Below are 17,918 nucleotides of genomic sequence, written 5' to 3' on the forward strand. Positions count from 1 at the left end.
AAGACTGACTCGTTGAAAGGTTGGTCTAGACCTCATTCAGATGGATGATGAATGAATCCCTTAATGGGTCATCTTAGTTTGCTTGCTTAAGCCCCCTAGGGTTCATCGAGCCTTCAACCAATCTTTTGAGAGTTGACCGAGAGACTCTTGATGAACCTTGAAATAAACCAACCTTAAAAGTAAGAAAGGTCAAGTGTTGGCTAATGACCAACGTTCTAAGACTCGAAAGGACGTAAATTTTTTAATTTTAATTCAAAAAAAGTGAATTAGAATTTGTTGTAGATTGAATCATAGGATTAAATATAAAGTTGTGGGAATTATTTAGCTTACTCTATTTGTATAGAGATAATTAAAAAAATAATAATAATAAAAGACTTTTTGGGTTTTAGGGACACTTTTTTCTTTCATTTTAAATGATTGCCTCCACACAAAAAATTAATTGACTTTTCTTCATTTATTACCTTCAAACTTATTTTGAAATATTGTTAAAAAAAAAAAAAAAAAAAAAAAAAAAAAAAAAAAAAAANTTTTTCATGCCCAAAATTTGATTCAAACAAAAGTAATTTTCTTCTATTTCTTTATATAAAAAAATTAAAAAATTAGGCTTACTTTTGGTACCGTTCAAGTGGGAAAAGTGTTCGGGATACAAAATTCAAAAAAAAAACCTCAAAATTTACCGATGGGCTAATGCCCTGAGACGACCCCTTTTGAGACTGTACAGCTCTCGAAAGCTATCTAATTCGACCGACAGCCACCGAATATCTAAAAGATAAATGAAAAAGGTATAAGCAATGTAAAGCTTTCATCGCTAGCTAACAAGTTTTCATGGGCTTTACTAATTAACGACACCGGACTATAGATCAATTTGTTGTCCCTCAAGGTTGAGTTAAGCAACATTAAAATTTAAAAAAAAAAAAAAAAAAAANAAGATTAGAGCAGCCCTACCTCATTTATTTCTCTAACTCAAACCCTAACCACCCTCTAAACTTGAGGGCTTATAGGAAATTAATCATTCTTGCAGCTCAGCTAAGTTTTATTAATTAATAATTGCCTTTCTGTGCAAAGTAATTAAAGTGTTACTAGTTTTGGGATAAATTAATTGAAGAGGCATACTAACTAAGAGCTTTTTCAACCTCTCTAATCTCTTTAACTCTTCTTTCCCTTTTCTTCCACCCTTTTTAATGGTGACAAAATTGTCAATATCGCCACCAAATACTTAAGCTTAAGTTACTACAACGACATGTTACACGTTTCATTCGTTAAAACTTAGAGCATCTAAACAAAAAGATGGTTTATTTACCTCATTCCTATAAACATGATAAGAACGATCAATCTACATACTTTTAAAGGTTTACAATGTTACAAAGAACGGCAGGACATTATAGCTATCTTTGGATTGAACGGGTTATTCGAAGAGGATCGGTTAACTGTAGTACGAGCATGAAAAAATGAGTGTTTCTTATCACAACTTTTTTTCGTAGTAGAAGGTGTGAGATCCCACATCAATTGGAGAGGGGAACGAGTGTCAGTAAAGACGCTTGACCTCTAAAGGGGTAGATTGCGAGATTTCACATCAGTTGGAGAGGGGAACGAAACATTCTTTATAAGAGTGTGGAAACCTCTCTCTAGCAAACGCGTTTTAAAATCTTTGAAGGAAAACCCCAAAAATGAAACTCAAAAAAGACAATATCTATTAGTAGTGGGCTTGGACAGTTACAAACGAGTTCTCCGATTTAGTCTAAGGTGGTGTCACCCTTTAGAAAGTGAGTGGTGTTTGGCTTTTGTAGGAGAGGGATTGTTAGGCGTTACTCAGCCACTTATGATGGTTTATACTTGGTGGGTAGCAAATTGTGTGGTGGTGGAGGTGTCTCTACATTCAAGTCAAGCCTGTTCTTAGTTGACATGCATCTAAAAGTGCCTGAGTTGGAGCCTCAATACGTTTCCATCAGTGATTGGACCGACCACGGCATAATGTTGGGGACTTCTCTTACGATATCTTATGACACACAATTTCAAGTTTTATAAGCATTCAAAAGCCCTCACCAACAGAGAAACAACCCTCTTTAATTCAATGCCATAAAAAAGTTCTGAGATTATCATCATTCAGGCCAGGCCAAACGGACGGCAACACTAACAAACAACTCACACTATGAATGCAAAGCCAAAGCAAACATAAAAAAGATTAAAGTTTTTGTTCATTAACTCCATGAACGTCTCCCCCAAGCTTTCCCTCTGCTATTTCTCTACCCTTTTCTCTGAATGTCAGCTTTTAATGGCACATGGCCCTTTGGAAGCACGAGGAGGTCCTGAACATACAAAGCTTCCTCCATAACTCACTGGTTATTGAGAGGAATTGATATTTTTTTTGTTTGTTTTGGTTGTGGTCTATATATATATATGAGAACAGAATGTTGTGTTTTGGGCTTTTGTTACAGTTCCCAATTACAAATCCTTGTCTTGTTTAAATTTATTTATGATATTTCATCCAATGGCCATTAATGAGGGTTGGTGAAGAGGTTTTTTTTTGGATCAGAGAGCGATTTTGATGCATAAAAAAGAGTCTTTTACTGTTTATGTTTCTTCCAATTGGTACCATTACTTAATGTTCTTCACACTCTATTACTAACTCCTTATCTTCTTCCCTTCTCTCTCTCTCTCTCTCTCTCTCACTTTGCCAATTCCTTTTGCCTTTTCTCTTCCTCTCTCCCTCCTTCACAGGTCACTTTTCAAGTGTAAATTCTTCATTCTGTTGTTTTTTCAAGTATATATATATTCTCATCCTCACCTTTCTCATGGTTTCTAAATCATCAAGTTTTTAACTAAGTGGTGCAATGAGGCTAGCTCAATCCAGCATTTTGGTGCTTTCGCTATCGGTTTTTGTCTGCATCGGCTCGGTCGTCGGAGCTCGGAAGATGTTGTTCTTGGCTCAAGACAGTACCAGAGACAACAACAGCTTGACGATTGCCATGGAGAGTAGCAGAAGGTGCAAGTCAAAGAAGCTGTATTGTTGTGAGTGCTTCTTCTCAAGCTCTGAGAAGATGATCAATAATGCTACCAGTAGTTCTGAGGAGAAAAGGGTTGTTCCTACTGGCCCTAACCCACTTCACAATAAGTAGAAGAAACTAAGATCATATTATTATTGTACGTCTTAAGCTTTGTTTTGCCTTTGAGTTTGTTCTAATTTCTTTTGTTGATATAGCCTAACTTTTATGTCACTGAAATCAAAAGCTCTTCCAACTCAACCCCATTTGATGTTTTCTTGTCCCCATTTGTTTCAAATCAAAAAGGCTCAAACTTTACAAGGAAAGAGTAAAGAGTTTAAACCCATTAGAGATGATATTATCACACACACAACTGTAATCACTTGAATGGAATGGTGAAAGCAACCCAACAAGATGCATGAAATTTGATTGAGGTTTCCAATTCAAGGTGATGGCAATAAGGTAAATAGAGAGATGGAAGCTTTAAGGAGAAAGAAAATATGAAGAGAGAGAGAGAGAGAGAGAGAGAGAGACAAAGGAAAATGAAATCCCACCAATATGATACGCATATCCCAGATTTGGGAAAGGGCATTGAATTGAAATGGGTCAGAAAGGCAAACGAAAAATTAGGAATTCTACTTGGTGAACAGAAAGGGAATTGAATATTGGGCTGTTCTTCGTTTTTTTTTTTTTTTTTTTTTTTTTTTTTTTTTTTTTTTTTTTTTTTTTTTTTTTTTTTTTTTTNCATTTACTCTCTGTTTCTCTCTCTACATTTTAAGCTCTTTTTTTATTCGTTATATTATAAGTTTAGAAGTAGTTGGATTTTCAAGCTTAAAGTTGATCGATCTTGTGAACTTCAGAAAATATTTTAACGTTTGATCATCTAAATGACACAAAACTAAAAGGCTATGAATCAGATAGACACAAAACTTCAAGAAAAATGAGTAATTTACCTTGATTTTTCTCTCGTCCTGTGATGGGTTTGAGCTTCTCCTACGCGGGCGCTGATTCAAAAAGCCCAATTTTCAACTCTCAAGATCCTAAGAGGAAAAAAGACAAACAGGTAGTGAACAAGACAACTTTGGTTTTGGTGAACAGAACATGAAAGAGAAAGAGAAAGAGAATGATTTGGTTGTGTTTTTTTGGGTAATTAATTGGGATTGACGTTCTAATAAAACACGTATGATTAAGAAAAGGAGTGTAACTCACGGTTCAATTCCTGTTTAACAATCTTGGATTTGACATTCATATTGACTTTCTTTTTCCAAACATCAAAACGATTGGTCAAAGCCTTTGGAATTCTGTATTTTGACCCAATCTCGTCTGTGTTTTCAGTCAATGCATTGGCATTGACACTACCACCACCACCGCCAGGTCTCTATCCCACCTCTGTTTTTCTTCTCTTTCTCTTACTTGAATTGAAGATATATTTTGACTCCTAACAAAAATGAAATAATAATATACTCCAACAGATTTGAGTATCCTCTATTCTTATAATATAAAACGAAATCTCTAGAACAAGAAAGAAAGACAAAGAACAAAGCCGTACCGTGAACACATTTCTTGTTGTTTTCAATTAGCTGTTGTTGACAGCAAACACCGTGAGTGTCTGGATGGATATCACAAGAAGGTCTAACTAGCATAAGAGTTAATGTACGACATTACAGACAAACTATAACAGCTCAAGTCCACCGGTAGCAGATATTATCTTTTTTGGAGTTTCTTTTTCAGGTTTTCCCTCAAGGTTTTTAAAATGCGTCTATTACGGAGAGGTTTCCACGCCCTTATAAAGAATTATTCGTTCTTCTCCCCAACCAATTTGAGATCTCACACAAACGTCCCTATCCATTTTTACGATATCAGCTAAAAAAAACTGTGAAAATGAAGTTTGGATATTTCTATCAGAGGGCCAACTGCCAGTAGGAACAAATGAGAATTTGTAAGATCCGAGGGAATTATACACACTTCACCACTTGTTTACCTCTTTCGTCAGAAACTATGCTGGTTTTGTGTCATCATCTGTTCAGCTGAAGCATTTTCAGCACACTTCAGAGATAAGCTTTGCTGCTTCAAACCCAAAAGGCAAAGACAATAAAACAGATAACAGAAGAAAGCAAAGACAATAAAACAGAGAAAGGGAAACCTGAATTTAATATTTGGTTGCAAGCTTCTTCATTTACGTTTTGCAGGCCAACTGAGGGATGCCTCGCCGAATACTAGAAGGTAATTTACAAGCTCCACACTGATTCTGACAGTAGTTCATACCAGATATGGAACTGAACTTTAACTTTGGCCTCTGTTTTGGCAAGAAATTTAAAGTTGTAGGTGCTTTCCCTCTTTCTAGTAATTTCATAGTGATTCAATTTTCATATTGAAACCAACAAAATTTACATGCTGTTGTTCCAGGAACCTCTGAAGGTCAGATGAAGAGCTCTTCATCTCTGCTACATTCTCCAGTTTTCTTCTTTTTCCTGGGGATGCTAGTTGTGCTGGTGATCTTGTTGATTCTCATATTGATTTTTAGAAAATTTCTCAAACCAAATACAGTGGTGAAGCTATTAAGACCAACAGGAACAACTCAAGGTAACAGAGTTAATTCTTATATCTGAAGAAACTAGTAGTGTTTATAAAACTGCAAAAAAGTAAGTGCTTTCACCTCACGTTGCAGCATCGGCAGATTTGTTAAGCGAAAATCTCCACTCAATAAGTTACTTTGACTTTCACACACTGAAAAAGGCAACAAAGAATTTTAATCCGACAAATCTTCTAGGCCTGGGAGGATTTGGACCCGTCTATCTGGTATGAGTTTCATTCACTAGAATAATTGATGCATATGAATTCTTTCCTGTTACATTTGCACCATCATGTGAAAAGGGTCTATATTGGGTAAGTGCATAAAAATGATTGGAACCTCATGCCAAAATTTATGATATAATTTGGGCAAAAGATCAACCTAACACTCCCTCTTGTTGAAGTATTCTATTCCGTAGAAACTTAGCTTAGGACTAAATGGGAACCTACCCTTATAGGGAACGCTAGAAGATGGAAGATTGGTAGCAATTAAGAGACTTTCACTAAACAAATCCCAACAAGGAGAACCAGAGTTTCTATCAGAGGTCAGACTGATAACAAGCATCCAACACAAGAACCTGGTTCGCCTGCTCGGTTGTTGCTCAGATGGGCCTCAACGTCTACTCGTGTATGAATACATGGAGAACAAAAGTTTGGATCTCATAATATATGGTAGTACTAGTAGTCCTTCTCTATCTGATGTGACCTTCCCTGCCCTTTACCTTACAATACAATAACGTTGTATATCACAATTGGTACAAAACAGGGGTAAGCGATCAATTCCTCAACTGGAATACCAGATTGAAGATTATCAGAGGCATTGCCAAAGGGTTGCAGTATCTACATGAGGATTCCCATCTAAGAATTATTCACCGAGACATCAAAGCAAGCAACATTCTTCTTGATGACAGATTTCAGCCAAAGATTGGAGATTTTGGGTTGGCCAGATTCTTCCCAGATGACCAAGCTTACCTAAGCACTACATTTGCTGGAACTCTGTAAGCTTTTCATCTAATTTCATTTACTGTCAGGCACATCTTATAAATTAAAGCTTTATCACATGCCCTTCATTTGTTCAGAGGCTACACAGCACCAGAATATGCAATTAGGGGAGAATTGTCAGAAAAGGCAGATGTATACAGTTTTGGAGTTCTTGTGCTTGAAATCATCAGTGGCAGAAAAAACACAAATCTTTCTCTACCAACAGAAATGCAGTATCTTCCAGAATATGTATGTATAAAATCCCACAACTATTATGCAGTATTTATCAATTTCTAAGGTATTCAGATATGACTATTTAACCATACTAATATACAGGCATGGAAACTATATGAGAGGTCTGCACTAATCGAGCTTGTGGATCCAAAGATGAAGGATGATGGATATGTGGAGAAGAATGTAGTACATGCAATTCAGGTTGCTTTGTTATGCCTTCAGCCTCATGGCAACCTGAGACCTGCAATGTCTGAGATTGTTGCCATGTTAACATACAAATTTGAAATCATTCAAACACCTTCGAAACCAGCCTTCTTGGAAAGAAGGCCTAAAAGGAACAAAGGTCTCTCGTTGACTAATCATGCAGATACCATTCCTTCTCCATTACAGTGAAGGCAACGCCAATGCCTACTTTGTCATGGAAAAGAAACTGGCTCTTTGACTACCTAGCCATTGCATTTTTTTCAAACATTGGAGGAGAATTAAATCAATTATCATATAGTTTTAACGTGGTCTTCATTCTTTATGTCAACAGGACATTGGTGTCTCAATTTTCACGGAACAATTATAGCAAGTTAAATAGAGGTTATTCTCACCAAAAAGATTAATGTAATTTCACTTTGTTTCTGCTAATCTGCATTGTTTAAATGTCATCGAAGTGTAGTAACAAAATGCTTACTACATCGACTTACATTCCATCTTGAGAAAGTGCATTATTCTAATTTTTTTTTTCATATCTTAACAACTTAAGCTTTTGAGTTTAAAGACAATTTGACATGATAAATCATAGTAGAAGTTCTATAATTCTTGTAGTATTATCTCCCACCATCATTTATATTAGAACTAAATGAATACCTAAACCCACTCACCCGAAGAAATAACGGGATATATTAACAAGTTCAAATCTACCCGAGGCCTAGCCTAGTATGTCGAAGCTTTTGGGTATTCATTAAGAACTATAACTTCCATGAAACATTATCTTGTACATATTTCATCATGAATAAATACAAGCCAAAATCTCATATTATGCATTGCTACCTTCATGGTTTCCTCTTCCAAGTTTGAGAAAAATGAAGATCGCTTAGGACAAAAAAATATCTCCTTCTAAGAAACTCTTACCTTGTGGTTGTGACTGACATTGGTCATTGTTCCCCTTAAGAAACTTTGAGCTTTCACCAAGTTGGAGAAACTTACTTCCAAATTAGATCAGCGTATTCTGAATGATCAACAAACGGATTTCTATTGTGCTGATAAAACTTGCATATTCTTTCATTTCTCAACTTCTCTTCTCTTGACGGCGGATCACTCTTATTCCACTTTAACAATGTGGAAATTAAGCCCATCTCCTTATTTCCTACAGAAGATGGATGAATCTTTTAAAATATGAACAACCTTATATTAAGAAAAAAAAGATACAAATTTTTGTTCCTGGATTATTATAGTTTCAGGCCCCATCCCATTGATCCACAGAAGCGAAAACACAGCCCCATCACCTACTCCTGAATCCTGAATGACAACATCATATTTTATTAAGCTTTCCATGCACTACCTTACACCCAGGACTATCACTTGATATAACTTGACATCCTAGCACTACAAAAAAAAATTCCCTATCTCTTCAAACACTGCTCTGCTTATCCTAATTTCCAAAATTTAAAGACGGTGAAAGGAAAAAGTTATTAAACTACTGCATGAGGCTAAAGAATATCTGTGTAAATGCACCAATGCATTTTTTTAAATGTATATAAATGATTGCATTGGACGGCTATTACGCATTTTTTTTACTTGAAACTTACCCTTGTCTGGAGAATCAGAAAGGTGGAACCCATAACAGACTGCCATATACATTACTGCCCGTGCTATATCTCCTCTAACCTGCCAGTGAAAACCATTGCAGATAAGAAAATCATGATATATAAGAAAAAATATAATTCTAGTAATCACTGCCTTCAATATTTAACCATTGCAATGTTTCTGACTTTGAATCCGTAATCGTTTTTCCTGGGGAGGAAAGAATCTTAAGTTCAAGAATGCCAAAAGTTTAACAAAATTCTTACGCGCTTAGGTGGTGCCCATTTTTCCTTGTCTGTTTCAGTATCAGAAGCAGCTTCTTTGTAGGCTGGCTTCATACATTCTGGGGAGTTAACTTGGCATTCTCCAAAATATTTGTTTCCCCGTGAGGAATTCACTGCACAAATTTCAATTAGTTACTAATATCAAACTACTTTCATCAACTTGTCGCCAGAATGGGAAATTCTCAAGTTACCATTTGCATCTGCTGGATGGATATTCTGCAAATCGGTCAGGGATGGACCTCTTCTGAGCCCATAAGAGCGAGGCCACAAATGCTCCCCTGAATAACAAGATGGAAAGAAAAACGAAAAATAAAACTTCATATATGAGTGCTGCTGTTAGTTTGTTTTGCTATACCACATACTGAATGTTCTATCTCTTACAATAAAGTATGTAATGTTCATACAAATCTTTTACTAAAATTCCCATGAAAGCTATTTAAACTGAAACCTTTAGAGCCTGAGGTCAAAAACTAGTTTGCTCAAGAACTTACTGTTCCAACCCTCAGGCTTCCCTGCTAGCGACTTTGACACAATCCTTTGCGAGTAAATCTCCACTCTGTGGTAGAATTCATTAACTATGTAGAATATTAAGGTGCAATTTACTAACAAGCCCCCTTCACGAAAATCGGAAAAAGTTGCATTCCCATGAAATAATTAGATTTGTATGAATGGAAATTACAAACCAAACAAAATTGAGCATTACATTTCTGATGAGGCTTCTGGTTTGTCCACATCAGCAGCATCAAGAATCTTGATGGCATTCCAGACCTGTTCATTACATCATCTTAGCCGAGCAATAGATGCGTAGTAGTCGACGTATTAAACGAGCTAGAAGAAGCAGTCAAGCTATAGCTAAAAGTTCATAATAAAAACTAAAACGTACCTCTTTATAGGACAAGGAATGATGTGCAGCAATGATTGAATTTAGCTTACGTTTGAGAGGTTCACCTGTTAACTGTGCTACATTAGCATAATACTTGTTAACATCTTCACAAGGATATCTAACAGAAGGAGATGGATAATCGTGGGCTTGTGCAACTAAGCAAAGAAAGAACAAGTAATAGGAGGTGATTTGCGTAACCCATCTCCACGAGTCCCTAAATTAAAAGCCATTATCAGTCACTGATAACAACGATTTACATAATGCTTCTACATCAGTTTCTATACACAAAGGTAAAGTTCACGATCAATTCAACATTTGATGGAAAATACATAAAAAGAGGGAGAGAACAAGAGAGATATAAAGCGAAATAACTTGCACAGTGGTACTAACCAGTGAAAGAGGGCGGAGACGGAGCAGCGAACTCGCATAAACGGGAGCTTATTGAGGCTATGGAGTGGTTTAGAATGAAATTCAATGCGAAGCTTCGTAGATTTGGTCTGTGGAACCAAAGGAAATTTCGATTTCGATACCGATTTCAACTGAAAGCGGCTGGGTGTAGAAGACGACTCCAGATTGCAGGGTCTCTGAGTCTCGATTCCGGACACCAATTTTCTCAGGGAGAAGCTGCCGATCGTCATGGCGCGTAACATTTCTTACGCTCCCGAAATCTGAAACAGAGAAGTAACGATTAACGACTCTCAACCATTGGAACTTTTTTTATTTGATTTTTTTTTTCTCTTACTCTCTAAAACGCCATTGGAGCCATTTCATTGTTCATAAAATAGGCTTAATTAAATCTAAAATATATATATATATATATATATATTCGTTCTTATTCCTTGTTCTCAAAATAAATGGTAACTCAATTTGGAGAATTAAATTTAAATCAAAGGAATCTGTTGTTCATATGATCGAGTGGAATCATGCCAAATGGTCTCCTCCATTCGGAAAATTCAAGATCGAGCGGAGGCATGGAGCCAAACTCTCTTGTTGGAGAGCCTCCTTAGTTTGAATTTTTATGAATTGATTATCGGGTGTTATCGTGTTAAAGAATGAAATGTTCGATCGACTCTCGGCCTATGAAAACAAAAAGGTTATCATATCATACCACATAGAACATTAGAAGAAGAGCACATCATAGAGGCAAACATGAAACGTGGGACAACATGGTATGTAACAAAATAAAAATAAAAATAAAAATAAAAATTATAGGTTCGTTATTCCTACACTATTTTTCCCTACCCACAAAAAAGAAAAAATCTATTTTTTTAATTTTAACATATATATAAAAAGAAAAAACTAAGAATCCCCTTCTCATCCCCGTTAATTCTATTGCCCTCCATGTCACTTTCAAGATCCGCTTTTCCCTCTCCCCCTCCACTGTTTTCCCCTTTTGGCCGATCCTCTCTCCGCCGCCAGCACCCCCCGTCCGCCGGTACTTTTCGACGGTGATGGGTTGGTGGAGTGGAGAAAATTGGAATGGGTTGGTTACTCTGTTTTTTTTACCTTTTTTTGGGGGGGTGGGGTGGTGGTCGGCGGACGAGGGTGGTTGACGGCGGCGGTGCGGTGGCGAAACTTGCGCGGTGAGGCCGTGTTGGGTGCGCCTTTGGGCGTGCGACNTGGTTGGGTCCGTGATTTCTGAATCTGACACCGTTATTTATTACACGTCTGCCATCATCAACCCGGTCCCTTTTCCGGCATGCTTCCCCATGATCCCCATCCGTCGCTGTCTCTTTAATTCCGGTGGTAATGAAGCTACCGAGAACCTGCGGCTGTCAGATATTATCATTTCTGACCGTAGATACAGCAAATCCGACGCATGTACATCGCTCCATCTCTGCTGCCCCTGTACCACCACCGGCGCCCTCGGCGACACTATGATCCGGTGCTCAAATCTGCTCTGATTCTGATTCTGGTTCTGATTAGTTTTCTCGTCCGGCAAAAGTAGCCCGTCCTTCCGGTGCCGATCGAAGCACCCGATGGCCACCGTTTCGCTTCTCTTGCTGTCGAGGGATCGTCTCAACAATGCCGGATCTCGGCGACTGGATTCACCGGTTCGCTTCTCACCCACCGATGAGTGTCTGCCGGAGACTCTCCCGGATCCAGCCTTGCCACTTTTTCTCCCCTGTTCTAAGTTCAATACTACATCCTTAGAGTTTGAATCCCGCGGCGGAGGCAGCGGAGGCGGCGCCGGCGCCGGGTTGTAGAGAAATATATTGACGTCTTCAATTAATAAGACGTCCTCCGGGTCGACTCGGTAGCGGCAGAGAGGGCAAGTGGAGTGGGCGTCAAGCCAAGTATCGACACACTCGACATGGAACGCGTGTTTGCATTTCGGAAGGAGTCTAAGAATCTCCGTTTGCTCGAATTTGTCGAGGCAAACGGCGCATTCGAGGCCTTCCTTTTGACCGCTCAACGACCCAAATCGAAAAATCGGCAGCGATTCAATTACCGCCTGATCGATGCCGGAGTTCTTCCTCGTCGTGAAGCTCGGAGCGCCCATCACCGAATTGGGATATCTCGAGTACCCAACCACCACCGCATTCCCACGCTTGCAGTGCTTAGCGTAGAGAAGAAGAAGGAACGTGATAGAGAAAGTGGTAGTGAGAACGCCGACAACCACCGCCATGCTAGGTCGGAACGGAGAGTAGACGGGTTTGTCTTCCGGTGGAGGAGGAGAGGGCAACGGCGGCGGTGGGGGAGAAGGAGAAGCATCGAAAACAGTTTCCTGTATGGCCTTGAAGCGATACAAAATTGGGTGAGGAAGCAAAAGGTTTAGAGAAGGATCGCCGGGGAGGGCGGCGGCGGCTGGAGAAACGACGGTGAAGAGGAAAATCAGAGAGAATAAGAAGGAATCGGGAAGGGTGCCCATGTCTGAATCAAACAGAGGAATGAGTTAGAAGGAGAAAGGGGTGGNTTATTGTCTTTTGTTTTATGTTTAGACTAAAAATAATAATAATAATAATAATAGTTTTCTGGGGGAGAGGAAGAAAGATTCGGATTTGGGCATGGATGTGATTTTGGAGAGATCATGCAAAAACAAAGCAAACAAGCCAAACAAACCCAAAAAGCTGTCTACATTATTATTTTCTAATTAATTAATTAATATTAACTATTTCTCAAATATTTATAATTAATAATAATAATATTAAAAAAAAGGTGAAGATCGAACAAACACTGTAGACAGAGCAGGGATGGTGACGTGGCAGAAGTAAATGTGGGTCCGGTGGGCAACTGAGCACGTGACTGATGTTGGGGGTCTGCGTGCAACAGAGCAGACCATTGGATCGGTCCCCCGTGGCCTGCGCCCCTGTTGGTTCAGTTTGCCGACGCCCCACTCTCAAGCCCACAAACTTGGCCTCTCACTCTGTCTTTTTTCTTCCTACAATTTTCACACTTTCTCTCGAGCTTCATGCATCTAATAGTTACCAGAGAAGTTCCATGTTCATTATATTATTCGACTTCTAGGAGAGTTTGCAAACGTAGGACACAATATGAAGGGCTGTTTCAAGAGCTGAGTTCGAGAAACTTGAGGGCCATTGGGTGTTTGGCTTCCGAGAGCTTGTCGGGTGGGAGGATTTCGACGATCTCGCCATCTACTAGCAGGCAGACTACGTCTGCAATTCGCTGGATTTGTTTGATGCTATGGGAAACCATTATGATTGTTATTCCCCATTTCGTCTTCAGCTTCATCAACACGTCCTCGATGTTCTCAGTCGAGATCGGATCCAATGCACTCGTTGGCTCGTCTAGCAACAATACCTTCAGCAGAGTAGACATGCCCATGATCAACAATACTAACATAACGCAGAAGTTGGATTCATTGCTAAACTACACAGCCATAAACAACCAAACACAAACGCCATTCAAATTCCTTGATGAGGGAAGGAGAGGATTCATCTCCATACCATCTGGATCCAGACCGCATAATCTACTGCTCAACTATCTAAATTTCATATCGAATTACCTATAATTCGCTCATGTTTTCTCAATATCACTAGCAAAATCTAAGAGAGGACATGCTGTTATGTGATTTAGTGAATGCAAGTAAGTATACATACCTCAGGTGCATTCGCTAAGGTCCGAGCGAGCGCGACTCGTTGAGCCTGCCCAACCGATAGTTCAGAACCAATCTGGCTAAAGAACGAGGAGTCTAGGTCTGCTAGATTGAGTAACTTATGAACTTCATCATCACTAAGCTTTTTTCCCCTTAACTGTGGACCATATCTGATATTATCAGCAACAGTGCCTGAAGGACGGTATATAAAATGGATTAACAAAGCATATTTGCAGCAGCCAAGTTTTTGACGGTAATAGTCTAAACGCATAGGCTTCTCAGAAAAGTAAAACCACTTTGAATTCTTTCTCATATGACCCAACATATGTTTGAAGAATTTAAAAAGTAATGCATCATTGTTCTTCATGATTTAGACTTCTTCAAAGTCAACTTCTCACAACTAATTTCAAACTAGTTTACTTTCGCCTGCAATTTTCTAGGAATTTCCCAAAATTTCCAATGGCACAAAGGAAACCCTAGATGTGAAGAAACAAGAGAAATCGAGAAATCGGCGCACCTTCAAATAGGGCAGGAATTTGGAAGAGCATCCCGACTTTCCGGCGAAGGCCGAGAACGTCGAGATCGACGATATCGTGGCCATCCAGAAACACCGTCTCCGCTGGCGGCTCCCACAGCCGATTGAGAGCCCTAAGCATTGTGGATTTGCCGCTGCCGCTCGGGCCAATAATTCCGACGATCTTCCCCCTAAGTATATCCACACTGATACCTCTCAGAATCGGATTCTCCTTTCCGTCCGAAAACTTCGTCAAATTACGTATCCGAATCTTCACATGATCATCCACTCCTCCGCTTTCCGTTTCCTCGTTCACCACTAGTAGGTGCTCTCGAAGCCGATCGCCTACAAATCCACACCAAATTCCCCATCACCGGCAAGATTCATGAAAAACAAAATTACTAGACGAATTGAATCAAAAGTTGAAGAACTTACGGATACCGTCAGAGTCATCGGCCGGGTTAAGAGTATCTGGAATCATTCTGCTCGAATCAAACGAAGGATTTGAGGCGAAAAGGAGGAAGGGTGGGTTGAAAATTGGAAAAGCTTGGTGTCGGTTAATAATGGCGTGGAATCAGAAGAAAATGGAACTGAATAAAGCCGATCCCAGTTGAAAATTGAAACGAATTGAGAGTGGCTTAGAACAAGGACGTGTGTTTTGTTTTGAAATTGTCCTATGGAATAATGTCATTCTTTTATAGACAAATAAGCATATTTTGATAATGATGGTCACTATGGATTTTAATTCCCTTTAATTGGTTAAATATAATAGTAGTCCATTTGTTTTGTCCCTTCTAAAAATGTTGCTTTTTTATTCTCAATTATTTTTATTAAATTATTAAATGCGACCTTTTTCTAGTTGGGATGGAAAACAAAGCATTGCTTCTAAAGGTGCAAAACCTTTCGAGTTTTAAAATTGTGAGGCTAATAGGTAATTCGTCAAAACAAACAATATTTGCTAGCAATGAGCTTGGACGATTACAAATGGTATCAGAGTCAAGATGTTGGGGCCCGAGGAAGTGGAGCTGATGAGTAATGGGTCAAAACAAACAATATCTAGCGATGAGCTTGGACGATTACAAATGGTATCAGAGTCAAGATGTTAGGCCCTGAGGAAGTGGATTGTGAGATCTCACAGTCAGTTAGAGAGGGAAACAAAACATTTTTTATAAGATCCAAGATGTTGGGCCACGAGAGGTGAATTGTGAGATCTCACAGTCAGTTGGAAAGGGGAACAAAAGCATTTTGTTATAAGAGACAAGATGATGGGCCATGGACTGTGAGATCTCACAGTCAGTTAGAGAGTGTAACTGTGATATCCCACATTGGTGGGGGAGGAGAATAAATCACCAATGTGAAAACCTTCCCCTACCAGACGCATTTTAAAATCTTGATGGAAAGCCGAAAGAGAAAGCCTAAAGAGGATGATATCTGCTATCGGTGGATCTGGGTCGTTACAGTAACAAAACATTTTTTTACAAGGGTGTGAAAACCTCTACCTAAAAATCGAGCAAGCCCAAAAAGGATTAGGATCTGGGTCGTTACAGTAACAAAACATTTTTTTTACAAGGGTGTGAAAACTTCTACCTAAAAAAACAAGTTTTAGAACTGTGAGGCTGACGGATTCGTAATGAATTCTAATCATAAATACTAAATTTCATTAGAACATAACAAAATCAATACGAGATTAATTTTCAATACACAAAACAAGCAACCAACTAAAATCAAACATGGTTGGGTGAAGAATTAAAAACGCTAGGGCTTGTGAAGAACTCTGCCTGCAAGAAGGGCAGCTTCCATGACAAAGGAGATGACCTCCACCACTTCACTAATTTCGCATTTGTTCCCTTTGAAAGGAACCGCTTTTGATCTCTTGAACTTCTCCATGCAGTTCAAGAAGCTCTTGCTGCACTCCTCGCTTAAATAGTCATCTGCCAAATAATCCAAATAATTATTTAACAATTTAAAATTAAAATTACAGGCTGGAAATTACCTGTTTTCTTTTAATAAATAAAATTTCATTTATTTAATTATAAAAGTAAGCTATCTATGCACCGTCACAGCCACCTTACATGTGAGGTTCATTGGTTCACTCAAATAAATTGACGATTTTACCCTTCCCATCAAACCACCTAACTTTTTAAATTATTGATTCCACAAATTAACAAACATTATTAATAATTTATAAATCAATTTCTTACCCTTCAATCATCATATCCCTAAACCAAATTCATTCATAATAATTACATAATTTAACGCCCGCCCGAGTCCTCTTTCTTCCCACTCCGGTTACGAGAATGAAATAACGCCCCTAACTCGAACCAAGTTGGTCGAGTAATTAGGGGTTTATGTAGATCAAACCGCCTAAATTTTTTGACTATATATTATTTCAGCTCGTAAATGTTAGAAACCATAAATCTCCACAATTGTTTTGGGTTTTTGGTTAATTAAGCCATCGAACTCGAAATGTATTTTTGACTTAGGAAACTCACTGTTCTTGGCAGCAACACAGGCATCATGATTCATGCAACAAGCATCCAAGCCATCGCAGGGGCGTTCGCCGGGGCAGCCGCTATACAACAGCCCACAATATTTGCCATATCTCAAAAGTGGAGGCACTACAAATTCCAAACTTTTAGACAACGCTCAAAAAACAAGACCCATAAACAAACACAAACCCATAAAGAGAGCCAGAGGTTAATTAGAAGAACCTGAACAGAACTCCGACTCGCATTTCCTGCTGCAATCTTTGCTCTACAAACCAGACCAAACAGATCAAATCAAGCCAAAGAAGAAGCCAGAGAAGAAGAAGAAGAAGACGAACCAGAGTGATTGAGGCATCGAGGGCCTGGACGCCGACGTTGAGGGCGTGAGTGGGCGCAGAAACAATGGCGAGACAAAGAAGAAGAAGGGAGTTGAAGGGGTGAAATCGAGCCATTTCTGTTGGGTGGGTGGGTCTCGATTTTCTCAGAAAAGCTTTGAATTTTGGTTAAAACTTGAAAAGAAAAAGGTGGGATTTATAAGTGAGAGAGGAAAATGGGTTGTCTTGTAGTGCCTCGTGACATGGTGTTTTCGAAACGTTTGCCAATTTGATTGAACCAGAAATGGTGGTGTGGGTTATCTGGCGTTGGTGGCTCTCCCTCTCCCCTCGTGAACCCAATAATAATAATATATATATATTTTTTAATTTTTATTAAAATAAATTTCAAATGTAAAAATAATAATTTATTTATTAAGATTTGTTAAATAATTATTATTTTAATGCTAAAAAAACACAACATTTTAACCTATTTTTAAATTTTGTCAAGAAAATTTTAAAAAACATTGCGGTATATTAATTAATATGATAATAATTTGTAATAAAGAGTAGAGAATGAAGATAATTAAATCAAAATCTTAACTTATAATAATTGAATTAAAAGCATATTTAAGTTAGGATAATAAAATTAAAAAAAAAAAAATTGCATAGAAATGTGAATATCATTTGATTTTTTTTTTTTTTTTTTTTTTTAACTTATTACACAAATTCAATGACAAAGATCTGAAAGAATCTTTTAGGAAGAAAATTAGGCTAAAATGTAAAATAAAAATAATTGTTTATTTAAACAAATGCAACTTGCTC

The 17,918-nt window shown here is 38.3% G+C and overlaps 5 protein-coding genes and 1 long non-coding RNA gene across 10 annotated transcripts; 1 reads left to right on the top strand and 5 right to left on the bottom strand.

Moving 5' to 3' along the window:
• Nucleotides 1–618: 618 nt before the first annotated feature.
• LOC111794013 lies at nt 619–4,721 on the bottom strand. Its single transcript, XR_002815008.1, has 4 exons — nt 4,531–4,721; nt 4,191–4,419; nt 3,935–4,021; nt 619–762 (listed from the first exon to the last, which is right to left on the bottom strand). It is a non-coding gene; the product is annotated as an uncharacterized LOC111794013 (long non-coding RNA).
• A 461-nt stretch (nt 4,722–5,182) lies between these two features.
• Nucleotides 5,183–7,469, top strand: LOC111793359 (putative serine/threonine-protein kinase). Its single transcript, XM_023675203.1, has 7 exons — nt 5,183–5,204; nt 5,388–5,564; nt 5,650–5,780; nt 6,011–6,224; nt 6,319–6,550; nt 6,632–6,782; nt 6,870–7,469. The coding sequence occupies exons 1-7, from the start codon at nt 5,183–5,185 to the stop codon at nt 7,158–7,160; spliced, it is 1,218 nt and encodes a 405-aa protein (XP_023530971.1). The 3' UTR covers nt 7,161–7,469.
• Nucleotides 6,692–10,497, bottom strand: LOC111794012 (extracellular ribonuclease-like). 4 transcript variants are annotated; one of them, XR_002815007.1, is made up of 9 exons: nt 10,116–10,460; nt 9,726–9,939; nt 9,546–9,610; nt 9,334–9,398; nt 9,034–9,120; nt 8,825–8,955; nt 8,564–8,642; nt 7,887–8,121; nt 6,692–7,017 (listed from the first exon to the last, which is right to left on the bottom strand). XR_002815007.1 is itself a non-coding variant. In XM_023676115.1 (9 exons), the coding sequence occupies exons 2-9, from the start codon at nt 10,373–10,375 to the stop codon at nt 7,958–7,960; spliced, it is 1,065 nt and encodes a 354-aa protein (XP_023531883.1). In that variant the 5' UTR covers nt 10,376–10,393; nt 10,468–10,497; the 3' UTR covers nt 7,555–7,957. The 4 variants fall into 4 exon arrangements, 3 of the variants coding, with proteins under 3 accessions (XP_023531883.1, XP_023531882.1, XP_023531884.1); XM_023676115.1 differs by lacking the exon at nt 6,692–7,017 and adding an exon at nt 10,468–10,497 and having other exon boundaries at nt 7,555–8,121; nt 10,116–10,393; XM_023676114.1 differs by lacking the exon at nt 6,692–7,017 and having other exon boundaries at nt 7,555–8,121.
• An 854-nt stretch (nt 10,498–11,351) lies between these two features.
• Nucleotides 11,352–12,635, bottom strand: LOC111793474 (RING-H2 finger protein ATL43). The gene has a single exon (XM_023675375.1). The coding sequence runs from the start codon at nt 12,595–12,597 to the stop codon at nt 11,386–11,388; it is 1,212 nt and encodes a 403-aa protein (XP_023531143.1). The 5' UTR covers nt 12,598–12,635; the 3' UTR covers nt 11,352–11,385.
• A 216-nt stretch (nt 12,636–12,851) lies between these two features.
• LOC111793475 (ABC transporter I family member 17) lies at nt 12,852–14,975 on the bottom strand. 2 transcript variants are annotated; one of them, XM_023675377.1, is made up of 4 exons: nt 14,732–14,975; nt 14,300–14,641; nt 13,787–13,974; nt 12,852–13,487 (listed from the first exon to the last, which is right to left on the bottom strand). In XM_023675377.1, the coding sequence occupies exons 1-4, from the start codon at nt 14,775–14,777 to the stop codon at nt 13,233–13,235; spliced, it is 831 nt and encodes a 276-aa protein (XP_023531145.1). In that variant the 5' UTR covers nt 14,778–14,975; the 3' UTR covers nt 12,852–13,232. The 2 variants fall into 2 exon arrangements, with proteins under 2 accessions (XP_023531145.1, XP_023531144.1); XM_023675376.1 differs by having other exon boundaries at nt 12,852–13,556.
• A 945-nt stretch (nt 14,976–15,920) lies between these two features.
• Nucleotides 15,921–17,379, bottom strand: LOC111792569 (phospholipase A2-alpha). Its single transcript, XM_023674075.1, has 4 exons — nt 17,121–17,379; nt 17,008–17,050; nt 16,789–16,914; nt 15,921–16,227 (listed from the first exon to the last, which is right to left on the bottom strand). The coding sequence occupies exons 1-4, from the start codon at nt 17,232–17,234 to the stop codon at nt 16,052–16,054; spliced, it is 459 nt and encodes a 152-aa protein (XP_023529843.1). The 5' UTR covers nt 17,235–17,379; the 3' UTR covers nt 15,921–16,051.
• Between the last annotated feature and the right edge of the window lie 539 nt (nt 17,380–17,918).

This window comes from Cucurbita pepo, chromosome LG04, assembly GCF_002806865.2.
Source record: "Cucurbita pepo subsp. pepo cultivar mu-cu-16 chromosome LG04, ASM280686v2, whole genome shotgun sequence".
NCBI classification, from domain to species: domain Eukaryota; kingdom Viridiplantae; phylum Streptophyta; class Magnoliopsida; order Cucurbitales; family Cucurbitaceae; genus Cucurbita; species Cucurbita pepo.

Bases quoted from the DNA above. Each gene is read 5' to 3' on its own strand.
- LOC111794012 (XM_023676115.1), bottom strand. From the start codon at position 10,375: ATGTTACGCGCCATGACGATCGGCAGCTTCTCCCTGAGAAAATTGGTG. The intron at 9,940-10,115 runs GTTAGTACCACT...CTTTTAATTTAG, and splicing joins GTCTCCGCCCTCTTTCACTG to GGACTCGTGGAGATGGGTTA. The intron at 8,122-8,563 runs GTAAGTTTCAAG...CATCTTCTGTAG, and splicing joins TTCTGATTCTCCAGACAAGG to GAAATAAGGAGATGGGCTTA.
- LOC111793475 (XM_023675376.1), bottom strand. From the start codon at position 14,777: ATGATTCCAGATACTCTTAACCCGGCCGATGACTCTGACGGTATCC. The intron at 14,642-14,731 runs GTAAGTTCTTCA...GTGGATTTGTAG, and splicing joins CGATGACTCTGACGGTATCC to GCGATCGGCTTCGAGAGCAC. The intron at 13,975-14,299 runs GTGCGCCGATTT...ACCGTCCTTCAG, and splicing joins AATTCCTGCCCTATTTGAAG to GCACTGTTGCTGATAATATC.
- LOC111792569 (XM_023674075.1), bottom strand. From the start codon at position 17,234: ATGGCTCGATTTCACCCCTTCAACTCCCTTCTTCTTCTTTGTCTCGCC. The intron at 16,915-17,007 runs GTTCTTCTAATT...TGGAATTTGTAG, and splicing joins CGAGTCGGAGTTCTGTTCAG to TGCCTCCACTTTTGAGATAT. The intron at 16,228-16,788 runs GTGAGTTTCCTA...ATTATTTGGCAG, and splicing joins CTGTGTTGCTGCCAAGAACA to ATGACTATTTAAGCGAGGAG.
- LOC111793474 (XM_023675375.1), bottom strand. From the start codon at position 12,597: ATGGGCACCCTTCCCGATTCCTTCTTATTCTCTCTGATTTTCCTCTTC.
- LOC111793359 (XM_023675203.1), top strand. From the start codon at position 5,183: ATGCCTCGCCGAATACTAGAAG. The intron at 5,565-5,649 runs GTAACAGAGTTA...CTCACGTTGCAG, and splicing joins ACCAACAGGAACAACTCAAG to CATCGGCAGATTTGTTAAGC. The intron at 6,551-6,631 runs GTAAGCTTTTCA...TCATTTGTTCAG, and splicing joins ACTACATTTGCTGGAACTCT to AGGCTACACAGCACCAGAAT.